Raw genomic sequence first — 19816 nt, 5'->3', positions numbered from 1 at the left:
TGGGAAGGAGATCGCAGTTAGACGGCTTTAAGAAAGGGGATCGGTCAGGTTCATGGAGGGATGCCCACTAGCTGCAAGAGACAATGGCGGATTCCTATGTCCAGGACCAGGAGCTGATCACCAGCTACTGGGGAACAGCAGCAAGGGAGGATTATTGCTCTCACGTCCTGCTGTCAAGGTAGAATAACTCACAAGGCACCAGTGAACTCTTTGTTCAAGGAAACAGCTCAAGCCTAGTGAGCACAGCAACTCTTCCCCAAAGCTCTTGCCCCAATGACGCAGTTGTGAGAACTGAAGGCCCCTACCTTCCCATCGCTCTCTAAGGCTCCTCCTCAGCCGGGTCCTTCCCAAGCAATCTGAGGCTCCTTCGCCTTTTCTGTCTCTGCTCCGCGCTCTTCATACCTCTGCAGGTTCTGGTTGAGCGGGGGAGGGAGGGGAGCTGGTCGCAGCAGGAGCGGGAGAGCCCCTGGCTTCTTCAGCAGCCTGCTTCACCTCTGCCTCTTGTCTCCCCCTTTCCAGCCTCTGCTTCTCCCTCTGCCTCTGGACTGCTCTCTGCCCCAGCCTCTTCCTGCTCACTAAGTCCTGTTACCTCTTCGGCTTCCGATACATCCTCCTCCTCGTCTGCTCCCTCTTCTCCCTCCGACCACTCGTCGTCGTCCCACCACCAACCCTTGGGCTCTCTGAGCCTTCTTCCCTTGGGGGTCCCCCAGCTGGTGCCTCCCACCACTCCTCTACACCCAGCCAGTCCATGACACCTGCTCATAGGCACCACATAGAAACCCATGCCACACATTCAAAGCACACATTGTGCACAGTTAAACCACACGGCTTCCCCCCCCCCAAAAAAAACAAGTCCTGGAAGCAGCAGTTTGCTCAGGGTGCTGGGAATTATAGCTCTGTGAGGGAGGAAAACTACAGTTCCTGAGCTTCTTGCAGGGGGGGGGAGACTCACACGCTTTTAAAGTGCGTTGAATGTGCTTTAAATGTACGACATGCATCTGTGCCTGGCTGGCCACTGGGATACAGGGCTAGATAGACGTCTGGTCTGATCTAACAAGGCTCTTATGATAGATCGCAATAGGCAGACCTCAGAGTAGCTGTCATTACCTCTGCTGCCACCTGCCGTTGGGCTCCATGTCACCCACCCTACCAGTCGCTAGCAGCAACGCTGCCTATTGCTTACTGAGATAGAGATCTACCACTGGAGGACCCGCTAGTCTCCAGGAACAGACCAGGAAGCCTTCTTACCTGTGCGGGTCACTTTCCGCAAGCAGGCGAGAGCCCCGTTGAGCCGGGAGCATTCCTCAGCGCTGGCCCCGCACCTCTTCATGGTGTCTTTCACTTTCGACTCGTCCATTTCCAGTAAGGCATCGAGGGTCAACTCCTCCGGTATCCTCTGCAAGAAAGACCAGTGGTTTGTGTGTGTGATTTTTATAAGCTCTGTCATTTAGTTGTTCAGGAAACTTTTGCAGGAAGATTGAGCCCAGCCTCCACCCCTGCCTACCCTCCTCCTATTTGGGGAATGAATTAATCACGCTTTGTGGTTGTGACACGCTCAGGCAGATTGCTGGGTCAAGGAACACGGTCAGGAACTTGGTCCCTGGTGAGGCTCGTTTGGTGACTAGCAACAGCTGCTTTGGCTAGAGCATTGCCTTGCTTTGAGTGAGTGTGTGTGTGTGTGTGTTTTAACAAGGTCGAACAAAGGAACAACGAGAAAATTGTTTCTGACTGGACGGTCCAGTCACTCGCTCCCGGCTTTGAAAGAGTGACAAGGCAGATGCGGGAAAAGCTGGCTGTAACTTGCGCCCAACCATCGCTGCATTCCCCCTGTAAGCAATGACCAGCCTTTCCTGGAGTGGCATCTGTTCCAAAATATATACAAAGAACTGCTTGCCCAAGCATTGCACTTACGCGTACGCGGGTCCAGAAGATACTGCAAAAGTTTAGCATCCCTTACGACCGGAAGCAGCTGGGGCAGCCAACTTGGATGCTTAGACCTCAGCCCTTGTAAATGGGGTTGGTGCCGGGAGTAGCCATCACTGGGCAGCTGCTGAGGCCCACACCCTTGCAGGAGAGCCCACCCCAGCCCTTTCTGACATTGCTGCCTGCATTCACCTCCTGTCTCTGAGCATGTGCACAGCCACAAAGGTGCTAATATGGACTGGGCTCAGAGGGAGAGGGCAAACAAATGAGTGCCTTCGAGAGCACAAAAGAGACTCACAGACAGCCCCCTGCCTGCAACCCTGCATCTTAATAGCTTAACACAGAATTGGTACACATTGACCATGAAAACCTAGCTGATGAAGAATTACGAAACAGGGCCTTGTCCTGGAGTTTATTTCAACTGGAAATTATCCTTAACATAAAAGATATAAAATTGTTTAATGACTGAATAGCTAATCATCTTTTTGGCCCGAGCTCTTGGAATTTTCCGCATTTTGTTTCTCTTACTTACCAAGAACTCCAATTTGTGCTGCAACCCTGCATCTGGCATGATTAGCAAACAACCCTGCAAGGTGGGTGCATGGGATATTTGGGCCACTGAGGGCCGCATTTTCTCATGTGCAAGCTGTCAAGAGTCTACGGAATGGCCGTAAGTAGGGCTGGAGCCAGAGGCCCCCTTTTATTTCTCTGCCACCCCCACCTCCATCCCCCCCCCCATCTTCCTATCCTATCCTCATGATATTATCCCACAGTAAGTGAAGTCAGTATTAGTATCCCCCATATTGTGGGAGAGGGCCAAGGCTGAGAAAGAAAATGACTTGGCAAAGAGCATCTAGTGAGTCCATAAAAGAGATGAGATTTAAACAAGCAACGTCCTGATTCATAGCGCAAACTCTTGGCCCCTGCACCAGGGATTAGGAACATCTGTTACTGGACTACAACTCCCACCATCCCTGGCCATTAGCCATGCTAGCAGGGGACAATGGGAATTATAGTCCAGCCACCATTTCCCCTTCACTGCCATATATTTTTCAACAATAAACTTTGTCTTCCAAATTTTCCTCAGGGCGAAAGGCCCAAGGTCACCCAGCGAGAATCAAGGTCTGGAAGAGATTCAAGCTCATCCTCCCTGGTCCTAGTTTGACCCTCTAAGGGACGGGGAAAACCTGTTGCCCTGAACTACAACTCCTTGGCCACCATCCCTGCTAGCTGCGGCTGATGGGAGTTGTAGCACAGTGTAGCACAGTGACACCTGAAGGGCTAGAGGTTCCCCACTCTCGCCCTATGCTATGTCAACTTCTGAAGAGATAATCTTTGGACCCTCAACAAGAAGAACAGAAGACAAGAGGGATGAAGAAGATCCGCCACATGCAAGCAAGAGACATGCTGGGAAGAAGAAGAAAAACTAGAGAGTTTGATAACTTAAAAAACCAGGCTGGAATCCAAGTCACGAAGCGGGAGAGTTGCAGAGTGTTCCGGAAGCTCGTTCCGACACCAGATGATATAAGGACAGAGTTAGCATGTACTTGCATGAGACAACTGCTTCTTTTAGGAACACTTCCAATCCGTTTGCTCCTTCCTTCCCTCCCTCCTCTTTCCCCCCAAACAAACATCTTAACATGAGCGCAAATTAAACTTGGGGTGGCGTAACCGTCAGGCAGTGCAGACTTGAACCAGCTGACTCCGAAGGGCAGGGACCGGTTCCCCAATCCACACAGCAATAGAGCCCATAGGTCAGAGATGGAGACTGTGGGCAGGTTCAACGTTGGGACGTCAAACACAACTCATCTCCACTATACATGTAAAGCACTACTGTACCACTCCAGCCGTCATGGCTGTCCACCAAGGAATCCTGGGAACTGTAGTTTACCCCCCCCCACACACATATCTATAATCTCCTGACTACAGTTCCCAGGATTGGGAATAATAGGGCTTTAGATGCATAGTGTGGATGGAGCATAAAAATCCTCCTGGTTCTAGGCTCAGGTGATCCCAGAGAGCCAAAACCATGTGTCTACATTATATATGTAGGCCCCAAGGCCTGCTGTGCTCTCCTCTGTCCTGTTGCTGAGGGAAGCAATTTTCCACACACACACAGTGCCTCAGCGCAACACCGCCCTGTGATCTTCGGATAAAAGGCAGCATAGGAATTTAATAAATAATAACAATAACACAACATTCAAGGGCGTCGCGGGGACACTAAAATGGCTGTAGGTGCTGACACTGCCCATACCAACCGGGAGTCCTGACTTTTCCTAGCCCTTGGGTCAAGGCACAACACTTAGTCAGAGGTCTATATTATTCTAACCAGGCTGAAGTGTGGTTTTAGGCCAAGGTTTCCCAAACTTGACTCCCCAGCTGTTTTTGGACTACAGTTCCCATCATCCCTGACCACTGGTCCTGCTAGTTAGGGGTGATGGGAGTTGTAGTCCAAAAACAGCTGGGGAGCATAGCTGCCAAGTCTCCCGTATTCCCTGGGAAACCCCTGTTTTTCCAGCTGTTCCCAGCCGAAAAAACAGATTTTTCTATTTTCCCCCGGTTTATTCTGGCGCGGCGGTCATTTTGGAACTGGGCGGAGCATGCTCCTTAGCGACTTTTGATGCTGCTTTGCCCAGTTCCAAAATGGCTGCAGCGCGACTTCTGGTGCAGCGGCCATTTTGGAACAGGGCAGAGCAGCATCAAAAGTAGCTTCTGAGCATGCTCCGCCCAGTTCCAAAATGGCGGCAGCGCTACTTCCGGTCTGCTACTTCCGGGTCCAGTCCCTTATTTCTCAGGCCGGAACTTGGCAGCTATGCTGGGGAGTCAAGTTTGGGAAACCCTGTTTTTAGGCCCTGATCCAATTATACCAGGCAAGGCCCCATCTGCACTACACGTTTAAGGCAGTATCATACCACTTTAGACCCCTATGGCTCCCCCCAGAGAATCCTGGGGAATGCCGTTTGATAAAGGTTCAGAGAGTTGTTAAGAGATCCCTATTTTCCTCACAGAACTACAATTCCCAGAGGGATTGACCGTGAAACCACTCTGGGAACTATAGTTCCATGAGGAGAACAGGAGGCCTCCTAACCGCTAAACGTATGGTGAGGATATCGCCTGTGTAACAGCATTCAAGGCAGCCAAACAAATTACTGAAAATGGCACACCTTGCCAAATATTTAGGTGGTTAATGCTCTTTGGGACCTTTTCGCTTCCCTGGCAGCAACCACTGCTTCTCTGCACCATTTCCCCTTTTTTGCCTCTGCGGTCACTTCCCCTCAGCGGCCCTCATTTGCCCAAACTCCCGTTTCATCCAACTGGCTGCGGTGCTTTGCTTTTTGGACACCAAGGATGTTGCGGTGTAGTCACAATGTGTGTGTGTGGGGGGGGGTTGGAACCCGGAGGTTGCCAAAAACAAACAGACTAAAATTCAGTGTGGGCAAGCAAAGCCGAGGAGAGGTGGAAAGGGAAATGGCACCAAAAAGACCTGTTCTGAAGCCATCTATTTTCATCAGAATTTCCCCAAACAGAACACACTTTTGAATCCTCACAAAGGTAAAGACGAAACAAAGAACAGTGACATCACAAGTGCCTTCGGGGTCCTTGTATGAGAAATGCCATCAATAGCTTGTACCCCTGACAGCAGGCACAATTTAGCCTGTTTATTATCATTATGAAGCTGGGCAAAGCAGCACCCTCCCTCTTTTATTCTGCCGTCTTCGCACATAATCTGGTGTCTGCATTGGGTTCCGGAACACGCTGTTAATTCTCACCAACGGGCTGGCTCACACCCAGAGCCAAATGAAAAGCTGCTATCATACAAATGGAGCGCATGCAAGCAAGTGCGGCGGGCACACGTGTGCAAGAGAGAACAGTCCGAAGGAACGTTTTGTCTAAAAAAGATCCAATCTGCAGATTGAGTTTCATTGCATTTTTACGAATGGCACAGGCAGATTCTTTTGCAGAGGCTCCTGGACGAAGGTTTTGACGCCCAGCCTACATATTTTTAAGGAGTGGAGCAATGCGCCAAAGGAAGTCCTGTGATACCCACCGGATCCCTGACCATCAAAACATTGACTTTTCTTAAACAAGCTAAACATGTAGTCCTCATTATGGTGGAAAGCAACTTTTAGAATGATCCATCAATGATTCCAAGACTAGAGTGCATTTTATTCAATTTTCCAGGAGCAATATCTTCTTCGCTTGCCACACTGCTGGTTCTCAAGCGCCACCACAACTTTCCACAATCCAAGTTTCCCATTACATCCAGGTTTGAGGGTGCCTCCGGCAAAGTGCAAGCATGTGGTCTTCCTCCCGCCAGCACCTTGCCCAAAACCCACCTCCAATCTCCCGCTTCCACAGTTGCTATTTGCCCTCGAAGGTGCTGCTTGCAGTGAAACGTGTGATTAATGCAACATGCCATTCGGCCCAAACTAGCAAAGGGTGGGGGGGCTGATGGTGGAGATTTGTTTGTCGGAACTGAATCCTGCTGAGGCTGTCGGCAAGCCTGGGGAGATCTGGCTCCGTAATAGGCCTCATTCCGCGCGTGGCAGGCTGCTTTAAGACGTCCAAAGCCTCGCCCAGGGGGGGCTGTGGCAGGAACAGGCACAAGGTGGAGGGATCCACAGGGCAGGATTAAAGGGCTGAAGGATACACAGAGCTTGGGGCGGCAGTGGGCAGGAATGCCTCCCCACCTGGTGCACGTTCGAACTAAAGCGATCTATTATTAGCGGGCGATCAGCTGAACGCACCAACTTCACAATCAGTGCTGAGGCCTAGTTTATACCAAGGTGGAAAACAGGCGTCAGGAAGACTGGACAGCTTCAGGGTGCAGGAGGGGGCTAGCCAGGCAAGACTCCTCCTCGCAAAAACATTCCCCACACACAGACATCTAATGTATCAAGGGAAAGGATTCTGCCTATCCACCTTCCTCCCTGATATCTGGGTTTTCTAAGTGCAGAGATTTCTTCCCTGTTTTTGTTTTTTACTTCTTCCAAAGAATCCTGCAGTTTGTTAAGGGTGCTGGGAACTATAGCTCTGCAAGAAGTAAACTACAGTTCCCAGGATTCTCTGGGGGAAGCCACGTCCCTTAAACATATGGTGTGCACACAGAAGTTTGTTAAGGCTGTTGGAATTGTGGTTCAGTGAGGCAGCAAAACTACGGTTCCCAGGATTCTCTGGAGGAAGTCATCTGCCTTTAAATGTGTGGTCCATGTGCGGCCTCGGTCTGAGATCCCCCCCCCCCCAATAGTCCCTTGCCTGGAATTTAATTTTAGAACACCGGAATGGCGAGTTGTAGGAAAAAAGTATAAGGAGATTATATTTAAACAATCCCAACGACCTTGAATTGGAAGAGCTCAGACAGGATTTTCAAAGCCTGCTGCCGGCCCTCATGACATGCAATGTGGGTGCATGCATATTCTCTCTCTCTCTCTCTCTGGAACAAATAAAGAGGCTCTCTTTAAAAAAGCCACTCTCACACACTGTACATATGTGGCAGATTAACATTTAAAACACACACACAGAATCAGACACACAAACTGCTCCACAGCATCCTTGGGAGATTAGCCCAATATGATTCATCTCCATGTCTGCCCCCCCAACCTCCCGCCAACGCAATAAAGAAAGCGCTGGTCACTAGTTTAAGCAGGATCTTAAAATAAGTTCCAAGAGACAAAAATAAACTAAAAACTAGACTTGATCTCTGAGCTCATTCCTAGGAGGATTTGCTGGAAAAACACGCTATATTAGAAATCCCACGTGCAACAAAAGGGGCTGCATCTGCCCCATTTTTTCTGCTGGCAGGACATTCCAGAAAGGTGGAGCTCTCAAGTGGCTAGGTTTCAGTGAGCAGGATCTCCTCATCACGACCCACCCACCCACCCAAATCCAGGGGCTCACTCAGTGACTCTGGGCATTTAGAACCTCCTCTGTAGGAGACTGGGGAACTGGTCCATCTCGTGCAGTACTGTCTACACAGACTGGCAGCTGCTCTCCAGGGTCTCACCTCATCTCCAGGGTCTCCCCCTCCTCTCTCCTCCATCCAGGCAAGCAAAGGGGCATTATCAGAGATCAAGGGCACATTCCAGTCAGGCAAAAATACTAAATAATGGTGTGCAGCAAGTCTAGGGCATGGCTGGGAGGGGGCATGGTCCCAAGAGCCAGGTAGAGTCCCCCCCCACCGCTTGAGAGGGGTGTGTTTGTGTGTGTGTGTGTGTGTGTGTGTGTGTGTGTGTGTGTGTGTGGCATAACCATTGAGTCCACAGCCCAAAGTTACCTAAATGCACCAGTGAGGAGTAGACCAAACCGTACGTCCCACAATAATTGGTGTGAGGTTACAGAAGAACACTTTGATATTTTACCATTATATCTGAGGCAGGGCTGAATGCATGCTGGGAGGATGAGAAGTTGCTTTAAAAAGCTGTGTGGTGCATGGTACTGGCTGCAGAATCCAGTTTCTTAAGAATCTTTTAAAAGCAAGTTTCTAGTCCTTATGATTACGAAGGTATGTCTGAAAGCCCATAAGTAACATCTAATCAAAATACAGAGGTACCTTGGGTTACAGATGCTTCAGGTTACAGACTCCGCTAACCCAGAAATAGTACCTCGGGTTAAGAACTTTGCTTCAGGATGAGAACAGAAATCGTGTGGCGGCAGCAGGAGGCCCCATTAGCTAAAGTGGTACCTCAGGTTAAGAACAGTTTCAGGTTAAGAACGGACATCCAGAACGAATTAAGTTCTTAACCCGAGGTACCACTGTATCAGACACAGCGGAGTTCTCAAGTAAGGAATTTGCTGCCTGACGGCATGTTCCTAAAATGCTGTTTTCATACAAGGATGCAGTAAGTAGGCTTGCAGGATCGCCATGGTGTAAAACAACAATGGATTTAAAAAACAAAACAACCATGCAGTGGGAGAAAGTAAGGACATAAGATGAGCCCTGGTGGAACATCCCAATGGCCTGTGTGCAGTCCAGCATCCTGTTCTCACAGTTGACAACCAGATCCTTCTGGGAAACCTGCAAGGAGGACCAGAGCACAAGAGCCCTCTCCCCTCCTGTGGTTTCCAGCAACTGGTATTCAGAAGCATTATGTTCTCCAACTGTGGTGACAGAGCATAGCCATCATGCCTGGCAGCCATGGAAAGCCTTCTCCTGCATGAATCTGTCCAATCCTCTTTCAAGGTCATCTAAATTGGTGCCCATCGCTGCCTCCTGCAGGAGCGAGTTCCATAGTTTTAAGCATGCACTGAGTAGTGTGTGATGCCTTCAATAACCCTCCACAATGGTGAGGTCTAGCCTACAGGGAGAGGGGGCTGGCACACTGCCTCCAAGTAAAAAATAAAATAAAAGCATCTCAGCATGCTCAGGAAAGTAATTGCCTCTTTCCCCTGCCATGTGGAGTCTGTCAAACCGAGCCAGGAGGATCCCACGCTCAGACTAGCATTGTACCGAAAATTTCTCCTCCAGTTTTCCCCCAACTGTTCTCTCTATCACTCACCTAGAAAAGAAATTGCATCTGAAAAAAAATGGTCAAAGGATAAAGAGAATTAAAAAATAATTCTCATGGGGGTGGTGGGGGTGGAGTTTCGTGGTGCTTACCTTGAAATTAAAGAAGCCCAGGAGGTATTTTGAGGATTTTTCATAGCCTATAAATAATCTCATCAGCAAACTGCAAACTGCAGCCTTCCTGGGTGTTCATTCCCCCCCTTTTTCAAAAAAAGCCCACGGCTGGACTTTCTTGTAAGCACAAGAAAGTAGAGAGGCTGCTTACTGTGTCAACTGAAGTCTATTTATTTTGAATAAATAGCGGAAGAATCGTGACTCAGTGGGAGAACATCTGCTGTACATGAAGAAGGTCCCAGGTTCAACCCCAAGGAAAAATCAGGTGAGTGCTTAGCTTGCTCTTGCAGCTGCTCTATGAACGGGCTTCCAGGAAGGACTATCCCTTTAGCTTGCTAGACTTTAAAGTTTGGGCAGGGAGGGGGGACCCACAGCCCTCCAGGTATGGCTGCACTTAACTCCCATTAGCATGGCCAATGATCAGAGGCGAATGATGCAACATCTGGAGGCCCATCAGCATCAGGAAAGATGCACAACACCAGCACACACAAAGGTAATGCAATTACTCAATAAAGCAGACACCGTGAGGGGTTCCCAAGAATTGGGAAGCTTGCCTGTTCAGAACAGAGTTGCCCTTCCCCTGACAGAGATAGGTACGCCGTTTGAGGGTGCTCATAGCTTCAGGTAACCAATTACCAGAGCAGATGGTGCGCCAACAGCACCCTTTTCTGGATAGCGACATTTTAGCCACTGTGATTCATGCCCTGGTAACCTCATAGTTGGATTACTGTAGCCCACTTGTGTAGAAGATGAAGCTGGTGCAGAATTCAGTGGCCGGGTTACTAGCGGGAAGATCTGACTGCCCATGTATTATATCCGTGCCAAAGGTACTGGTCTGGCTGTCTCTCAACGACAGAATAGTATTCAAGGTGTGGTTAACATACAATGCGCAGAACAGCTTGGGACCAGGTTTCCTAAAGCGTAACCCTCCACCCAAACCCAGTAGACCAGGCACCCCCAAACTCGGCCCTCCAGATATTTTGGGACTACAATTCCCATCACCCCTGACCACTGGTCCTGTTAGCTAGGGATGATGGGAGTTGTAGCCCCAAAAATCTGGAGGGCCGAGTTTGGGGATGCTTGCAGTAGACCATCAAGATCTTTGGAGGATGCCTTGTCAGTATAATTCCATGGCCTAGCGAGTGTTATCTAGCAGCAACAAGAAAGCGGGGGTCTTCTTTGTGGTGGTGCCTCCCAGAATGCCCTTCCTCCAGGGACGTCCTAAGGAAAAGCGGGGCATTCCAGGATCAAATCAGAAACTGAGACAGCTTCTGTAAATCAGGGGACATCTGGAGGGTGAAGAGGACCTATTTGGCTATGAAGCCAGCCCAAAGAACAGGATTCTATTTTATTATTATTTCTGCTGCTCCTACTCCTATCTCAGATTCTGCAACCCCAACAAGACACAGTAATGCTTAGTTACAAAAAAAACAAAAACAAAATGAGAAATCCTGAGGTTCAACCCCTTCCTGGGAGTCATACTTTAAGCACCAACCTTTCCCCTGCTAAGCTCAGAAATGCAAAAAGGCTGCAGTTGCTAGGGCAGCAGGGAGAAGACTTTCTGAACTAGCTCAAAGGCCCCCTTATTTCACGTGATCCAAAAGACATGATTGGCCCAGCCCTACCCCCTGTGCAACAGATAGATTCCCCCACTAGTACAAGCCAGACTCCACATGAACTTTTTTTCAGAAGAATAAAGCCGGGGGGGGGGGGAGCTTTTTGCTAGATCTGAAGTGCAAACACCACAAACAAAACAAAACAAAACAAAACAAAGGTCAATAAACAAGGACTGTGCCAGCGCAGTCTCAAATCCACAAGCAGAAATACAAGGAGGCTGGGGAGGCAGAGAGAGAGAAGTTGTGCAGAAAATGGCACTTGTATACCAATCCACACATTTTAAAGGTGCACTCACAGCCAGCTAGGAAAACCAGGAGCCTGTTCAAGCATTCTCTCCAGCCACCTAAGTCTCCTTGCGGGGTCAGGATCTCCCCACAAAACGCACCCCTCCGGTGAACTGCAGCCTCTCCCAGCAATCAAACGCTACAGACGGGACAACGGAAACTTGATTGACGAGAACCCCTGCTAGGAGAGAGCAGGGCCAGCTCAGGCACGCCTTGGAAACAAGGCAGCTTGCTAAAAACTGGTTTGAGATCCGTCATCGCTCTTTCACACACAAATATGCATACACAGGGGAAGGAAGGGATTTGAGGGAGGAGAAAACTGCCGAAGGGAAGGTGTTTTGTTCCTTGCATTGCTTTCTTCGTTACTTAAGAACATCAAGAGCAGGATCAGGCCAAAAGCCCTTCTAGTCCAGCATCCTGTTCTCACAGTGGCCAACCAGATGCCAGTGTGGGGTAATGGCTTCGAGCAAGGTTTCCCAAACTCGAGTTGCTTTTGGACTACCACTCCCATCATCCCTAGCTAGCAGGACCAGTGGTCAGGGATGATGAGAATTGTAGTCCAAAAATAGCTGGAGACCCAAGTTTAGAGTTTCAGGTTAAGGACCTGGGAAACCATGGTTTGAATCCTCGCCCAGCCATCATGCTGAATGGGTGACCGTAAGCCCCTCACCATCTCTTGGGCTAGCCTACCTCACAGGGTTGTTGGGAGAGTAAAATATGGGGGGGGGGGGAGAACAACGCTTGCCACCTTGAGCTCTTCAGATGAAAAAGCGGTATATAAATATAATAAATAAATGCCCCTATGGGAAGATCAGCTGCTAGGCAGTGAGGCTGAGCAGCCTCAACAAAGCCCCGTTGCACCTCTGGTCTCTTTGGGACTTTCTCCACCCTCTCAGACATCCTCTTTGAGCTCCAGGGAGAGTCTCCTTCCAAGCCACAAAGACTCTCCAGCTCTCTCCCGCCATTTCATGGTCTGATTCTATTCATTCATTCATTTCCCAGCACCGCATGTTGCACGCAAGTCAACTGCACGTAAGGGGGGGGGGGTACGCCTGTACTGCCTTTGACAGTGGAAGGAAAACCATTGCCGTTGTGTCTAATAGCCACTGGTGGTCTTATCCACCTGCCTCTCCACTATCCAGGACCGAGAGAAAGAGTGGGATGGGAGGGGAGGCCTGCTCTTGGCTTAACACTTGGGGAAAATACAACCATGAACTCAGGTTTGGAAGAGGCAAATCTGCCAATCATCACAAATCTGCCAATCAGCACCTCAGTGTTGATGGTGTTACAATTGGAATGCATAGCCCTTAACAGCTTAAGGGAAAGTTCACTTGCAGGATACCAAAGGATTCCTGCATTGCGGGAGGTGAGCCTTGTGGTCCCTTCCGACCCTACAATTCTGGGCCCGCTTGACCGCTCCAATCTGCGTGACTGGCCCTGTTAGAGGTGCCTCAAAATACTTGCCCTGCGCTTGAAAGAAACACATATTTTAGTGTGGCAGCGTCTGCAAGTTGGAGTTTCCTGCCTGCTGACATGAAGCAAGCACCTTTGCTGCACTATTTCAGCGCCTGCAGAGAATGTTTTGGTACAGGCAAGGCGATCCAGACACACAGAAGGCCGACATGTGCTTCATCTCTTTTTTTAGCTACCGTGGATTTTAACCATACTTTTGTAGAATGCTTTGGTAGACTTGCTTTTAACTTTTCGTCCACCAAGAATTTTAGATTTTTTAAAAAACATTCTGTTTATTGTTTTCAATTTTGCAGCAAATACATAACTATTGAAACCATCTCATTATCCGCGACTCCCCTTTCCCCACCTTCCGTGGTTCATTAAAATTTCTCCTATTCAACAAGCATATCCAAAATGTCCCTTTACCCCTTTCATTTTCACCTTCCTTCTTACATTACTGTATTAAACTTTCTCTGCTCTGATTATTCTAATCCTGCTAGCGTTTAAAGATGTTTACAATAAGAATTTTACATTTTTGTTAACTGCTCAGAGGTTCGCTTCCCCACCCCCACCCCCATTCAAGTGGCATATAACTTTTGTTCAATAAATAAAGGGCGGGTGGATCTTTGCTGAAGGCAGATCTCCCTGTGATCAGCACCATTCCGGAGCTCTAATCCAGAGCACCCAGGTGGAACCAGCCACAGTAGGGAATGTGTAGGAAAGGGCCTTATATGGAGCCAGACCATTGGTCCACCTAGCTCAGTAGAGGCTGAACTTTGGGGGGTCCCCACAAAATCAGCAGAGCTGCCTTGCCACGCTACAAAGTCAGTCACGTAATGCACTTCAATATCTTTAAAAAAGAGAGGGAATACCCTCCAAGTGTCCAAATTTTCCAGCAACAGTCCCAGAATTACAAAAGCCACCCCGCCTTCTGATTTGATCCCAGAACATCCCCATTTCCCCTGGCAGCACCGCTGCTGAGCTCGGGGAGCAGGATGAGGGCAGTTCATAGCGGCTGCTGAAGAGTGGCTGCGGCCGCCGAGGCTTTGAGGGGCAGGCGGAGGGCAGGGCCGCCCTGGGTGGGAAGAAAAGGCGAGAAGAGCAGAGCACAAGGAGTCTCGGGGTCTTTAATTATTATTATTAAATAAAACCTTTGTGCTCCAGCATCTAATCTTGCTCCTTCCTGAGACTTATTTGTTGGTGTGTGCTTTTCTGTTTGCAAACCTACCAAAGAATGAAATAAAATCAGGATCGATGGGTTTTCTTGAGGGAATGCGTGCTGTGCCCCGTTGGGGTATAGTGGTAGTGGAAATGCCCTGCGGGGGGGGGGGGATTGAGGGGCTGAGGAGGATTAACTGGCGGGAGAGCGAGTGAGTATTTTCATCTGAGGAATGTTGGAGGGGTATAGGAAAGGGGCGGGGAACCCCTCTCAGTTAAGACCACTAAGTCCAGAGCCTTAATGTTGCCCATTCGGCACCACGGCGTCTCCTTCCTCGGTCTTCCTGCCGCTTCCTCCTGCGAAATGGGTAGATCGGTGCTTTGTAGCCCCTCAGTTCAAACAGCCACCTCTTCTCCTAACAGCCTCCACACTTCCGCAAATCCAGCTCACTCTACCATTCCCTCCTTTCTCCAGGTGGTTTTTTTTACAGAAATATACTGATTTCAGTAGCAGAAACCACAGCAGACAATCTCTCAACTCACCTCAGGAACCGCCATCTCGGGACAGGCGAGGCCTCTCACGCTCCGCAGTGTGACTGCCTGGCTCCCATTCAGGTCTTCAGGACTTCTTGCCGTGGCCCAGTTCCACAAGCACTGCATTGTTATACCGCACTGTAATCTCTTTTCCCCCCAAACTACAGGATTTTACAAGCTGTCATTCGCCTTGTTTTGTTTTGTTTACAAAAAATCCACCATAGGCTTTCGAATTTTCAAATTAACAGCAGCAGACAAAAAAAGGGGGGTGGGGTGGGGTAAAAAAAAAATCAACAAGCTACAAACTGGAGTTTTCCCAAGATTGATACCAGACTGGATCGGGGAGGGGGGAAAGCCAGCCAGCCAGCCAGGCCAGCAAAAAGGCAAGCCTCTCTCTGCCCGATGTGGTGGAGTCAGCAGATATTTTAAATTGTAGCCAGCAGGCTATTTCTGAAAAGGGGGGTGGTCCTGGGGCTTTCCAGCCTCCCCAGTGCCTGCCAGATTTATTTTTGGGATTTGGCAGAGCAGGAGGGGAGCAAATCGGCTGAGAGGAGGTGGGCGGTGGGGAGAGACCTGCTGCTTGTTTGTGTTCAGAAGGTGGAGGGAAGTTCAGATCCTACAACGTTTTCCGAGATTTTAAAAATAGGGACTTGTTTGATGTCCGTGTTAACAGTCCCCTTCTCGGACCAAGATACCTGGCAACACAATACCTAAAGTGGGTTTTTTTTTGGGGGGGGGGGGTTCCAGGGAAGGGACTAGATATATTTATAAAAGTGTGGTGTGTTTTTTAACCATGCCTGGATAAATAGATACGGTGAGTTTCAATAGTGGAGGACACCATTTGATTACCCATTTCCTTTGTATTTACATTTCGGTATAAATACTAGATCATATATATTAATTATAAACCTTAAAAGAATCCCCCCCCCCAGAATTGGGATAGTTATGTTGTATTCTGCATATTCTGTATAAAACAAATTTATGTACAGAACAAGGCTGTGAACACGCCATAACTTTAAAGTGCATTCAAAACACAACCCCACCCAAAATAAAGATTTATGGGAACTGTAGTTTGTTGAGGGGATGGGAACTGTAGTTCTATGAAGGGCAAACTACCATTTCCAGGGTTTTGGGGAGGGGGTGCTTTAAAGGTACGGCGCATATGCAGCCTCAGAAAAAAACTCAGTCCTCCCAGGAGCAGCTTCCCCAGCTCTAGCACACTGCTAAAGAGCTCATCTCCATTTACTCTACGGTCTATTTGCAGGACACTTTTTTGCAGGGTAACCAGAGATGAAAAGGAGGCAGCCTGTACTTTGGTTAAACAACGACCAACAGGGTGGTGGACTAAGCCTGGGAAACTCTAGATTCGAACCCTGACCCAGTCATGTTGCTGCTCTCTGACTTTGTACCCGAGACTCCCTCCCTCACACACACTCTCTCTCTCGACAACACCCCGAGATGGTTGGTGGGAAATGGATGGGGTAAAAAGCGTCAAAAATAAATGATGACCTATCATATCCAATATACTCAGTGAGTGGGTTGAAGCTTGCGTCCACGACCCCATGCCCCACCATAAACATTCATTCAAAGCATGCTTATGTGTGAGAGCTGCCTCGGCCTGGATGTATCCATGCAGCAAATTAAGGTGGCACAGTCCGAAGGTGAGACGGTACCACTTCAGGATGCAGGCGGACAAGCCACATTTTAAATGCCTGCCTAAAAGAAAAAGGGCTCCCCGCAAGGAGAAAACTAGACCCAAAGGGCAAGGCTAGATGGAGTCTTTTCTAGCTGAATTTTGCAGAAGTACCATAAAGCTTGGGCGGAAGGCGGGGGGGGGGGGGAGAACCACAATGGCTGCACAGGCAGAGTGACCATGGAATGCCGTCTGACATTCAGGACGAAGAAAGAGAAAACCAAGAGGAGGGGGAAATGGAATGGAGCACAGCTAGTGAGTTGGCTGGCACCCTGAACAGAAACTCTTCACGCTGCAACTGTTGCTTTGTTTTGCTGAAGATCTCACCCCCTGCTTCCCACTACAGTGGTACCTCGGTTTATGAACACAATTGGTTCCGGAAGTCTGTTCATAAACTGAAGCGTTCATAAACTGAAGCGAACTTTCCCATTGAAAGTAATGGAAAGTGAATTAATCCGTTCCAGACGGTCCGCGGAGTAAGCGTTCATAAACTGAAGCAAACTTTCCCATTGAAAGTAATGGAAAGTGGATTAATCCGTTCCAGACGGGTCCACGGAGTACTTAAACTGAAGCGTTCATAAACTGAAGCATGGGTGTAATTGGTTCCGGAAGTCTGTTCATAAACTGAAGCGTTCATAAACTGAAGCAAACTTTCCCATTGAAAGTAATGGAAAATGAATTAATCCGTTCCAGATGGGTCCGCAGCGTTCATAAACCGAAAATTCATAAACCGAGGTGTTCATAAACCAAGGTTCCACTGTATTTTAAACAACTGAGATGACAACGCAGGGGAGATAACATCTTGGACATCACAGAAACGGTGTTTTCCCTCTCTGCAATAGCAGTGAATTGAGATCTCTGGGGAGACTGACAAACACCCTAGGGGAGGGGACTTTTCATATTGGGGCTTAAGTAATTCTAGAAACCCCCAATGCTGCGTTATGTCAACATCACAGCTGAGATACACTCACCCGCTTCACTCAAACCCTATGAAAAATTACTGGCCCAAGTATTGCAGAACGCAACTGCCAAAGCTCGCAGGCCAGCAGGAGGAAAGTGAAACAGCACCCCTCGCTTCTCAGCTGTGACAACAAAAAGAAGGAACACAAGCCTCCAATTAATTGCCTTGAGCATTTGCTTTGGGGTGGATTGGGCCCGGAAAGAGAGACAGAGAAAGCACAACAGCAACTTTGGCAACATCTCCCCCCACCCCTGCCCAACCCCACACTTAGGGCATATTGACCAAGCCCCCTCACCCCAGAAAAAAACACTAAAGCTGACATTGATTAAGGTGTCCGTCTTCCTTCATAGTGTTGACACCCCCCTAGTTTGGAAGAAATGCCCTTTAAAAGATCATTAAGAAGCCTTCTGGAATTAAATCTAAGTAACAGGCAGGCATTCCATTAGGCTGCCTTGTTCCATCAGGCTCTGGGAAAACTGGGAAGCAGAGCTCATCCCACCGGCCAGGAAAAGGTTCCCCAACCTGGGCTTAACCACAGCCCCAGGAACGGTTTTTCCCTGCCACAGTTTGACCACGGAACTTGTGCACGATGAAAAAGAAAGCCCTCTGAAATCTCTGCAAATTGCTTCTCTTCTGCTGCAACCTGGCTGTGACAGGTTTAGAATGAGGGTCTTCTGGGATTCTAGGGCACAAGCTTCAAAACATGCCCGAGACCCGGCACGCAGACAAATTTCAAATTAAGGCTGTCTGCCAGGAGTGCCAACTTGGCCCTGCAACTGTGGGTTCCCAGGGTTGTGGGTGCCATGCAACGTGCATTGCCCTGACCCCGAAGTTTGTGGCTGCCTGGCCCCTTACGTGGGGTATTTTGTGGGTGCTTGGGCACCCAGGGCCCCAGGTAGTTGGCACCTATGCTCTACAAATTTAAGGAAGTATCATGGCTTCTCCCAAAGAATTCTGGGGATTGTAGTTTGTGCTGAGAACTGTGAGGAGACTCCTATTCCACTCACCAGCTCAGTTTAATAGTCAATCCCTCTTCCCAGGGAATTCTGGGTACTGTAGCTCTGTGAGGGGATTGGGAATAGAGGTCTCCTAAGAATTCTCTTACACCCTTAAACTACAGTTCCCAAGATTCTCTAGGGGGAGCCATGACTTTTTAAAGCTGTAGGATACTGCTTGAAATGCAAAATGCAGGCGGCACCTAAGAGGTGGAAATCACTGTGAGAGACCATCGAATCCCTGGGTGGCCAAAACATCACTCATGCTTTCTGGTTTCCCCTGTAACAAAATGAATTAAAATCTTGACGGATGTGTCGGAGGACACATAAGATAGCGAAGTGACATCATCCCAGCTGCAGCTTTGAGATAAGGTTAATCTAAAGAATTCCACATATACACAGACATTTCGCTTTTGCAGTAAGCCCAAAGAGCTCTGCAAAGAGAGAGAGAGAGAGAGAGAGAGAGAGAGAGAGAGAGAGAGAGAGAGAGAGAGAGAGAGAAGTTCTGCCGTGTTCCAGGGTGAGAAAATCTGCATGCAGAAATCTCAGCCCTCTGGTGGAATTTGGGAGTTGCAAGTGGCAGCGGCATGCAATGGTTAGGTCTTACACCTTCAGGGTGACAGAGACAAAGAAAAAGTCCTTTAGACAGAGCTGGGTCAAAATAATATTTACAAGCCTGTTCCAGGGCTTTCCTAGGAAACCAATAACGTCACAATTCATTCACCGCATCAAAGAAAACTGAAAAAACTTTATAGTTTATAAACCAAAGAGCCTGTGGATTGGGTGAGCTACGTGAGGAATGTCACGAACTGGGCGGGGCGGTCTCCTCTTTCAGCTCAAATTGGCTGGAGAAAAGTAAGAGCTCCCAAGCATGTGCAGAGGTCGTTTTCAAAGCAGATATTGGGGAGAATCATCTCCATCAGCGGAGATTCTGTCTGACTGCAGAAGAGGAAAGAAGCGGGGGGATGGGGGCGGAGTGTTGCCGGGGGGGGGGGGCAGTTAAAAGCTGGTGTAGCCCACAGAAGCTGTAATTCCCCTCACAATGCTCTAAACCCCAGAGTGGTTTAACAATCAAGACTTCTTCCCAGGGAATACTGGGAACTGTAGTTAAAGGAGCCGGGAGTGGTTAGAAGACCCGTGTCCCCTTCAAAAGAACTACAGTTCCCAGGATTCTCTGGGTGAAGCAATGACTCTTAAAGCAGTATGATACTGCTTTAAGTGCATAGGGCGGACGGGGGCCTTACTTCTAACTAAACACACAAAGTAGTACAGTGTACATTATCCAATACTGGGGGAAATCTTTTAAAATACAGGAGGCTCTCAAGTTATGTGGGGGGGGGGGGGAAAGGGGGGTTATGTTCCAAGGCACCACACCTTTAAGTAAAATTGTATATATATGGGCCGACCTAGCCATGTTGCCCTTAACTAAGATGGCAACCAACGACTTGCCCTTACAGTAACGAAGCCCACAACGATGTAAGCCACCTTTAGCATGGTTTTAGCTTCGGTGGCTTACAAATAAAATGATTGACTGATTGATTGATTGATTGATTGACTGATTGATTGAGGAGTGTGCATAGC

At 48.7% G+C, this 19816-nt stretch overlaps 1 protein-coding gene across 1 annotated transcript in view; it reads right to left on the bottom strand.

The window, feature by feature from the left end:
* Window positions 1–15111, bottom strand: part of KSR1 (kinase suppressor of ras 1) — a 36779-nt gene extending 21668 nt beyond the window's left edge. The window contains exons 1-2 of the mRNA XM_088657553.1: window positions 14596–15111; window positions 1249–1396 (exon numbers count right to left, since the gene is read on the bottom strand). Coding sequence (XP_088513679.1) covers window positions 1249–1396; window positions 14596–14712 — 265 coding nt within the window. The 5' untranslated portion in view covers window positions 14713–15111. The remainder of the gene's footprint in view (window positions 1–1248; window positions 1397–14595) is intronic.
* Window positions 15112–19816: the final 4705 nt, after the last annotated feature.

This window comes from Zootoca vivipara, chromosome 14 (assembly GCF_965207765.1).
Source record: "Zootoca vivipara chromosome 14, rZooViv2.hap1.1, whole genome shotgun sequence".
In the NCBI taxonomy this organism is placed as follows: Eukaryota; Metazoa; Chordata; class Lepidosauria; order Squamata; family Lacertidae; genus Zootoca; species Zootoca vivipara.
The sequence above is the reverse complement of the archived record's forward strand: the minus strand, read 5'-3'. Positions and strand labels throughout refer to the sequence as shown.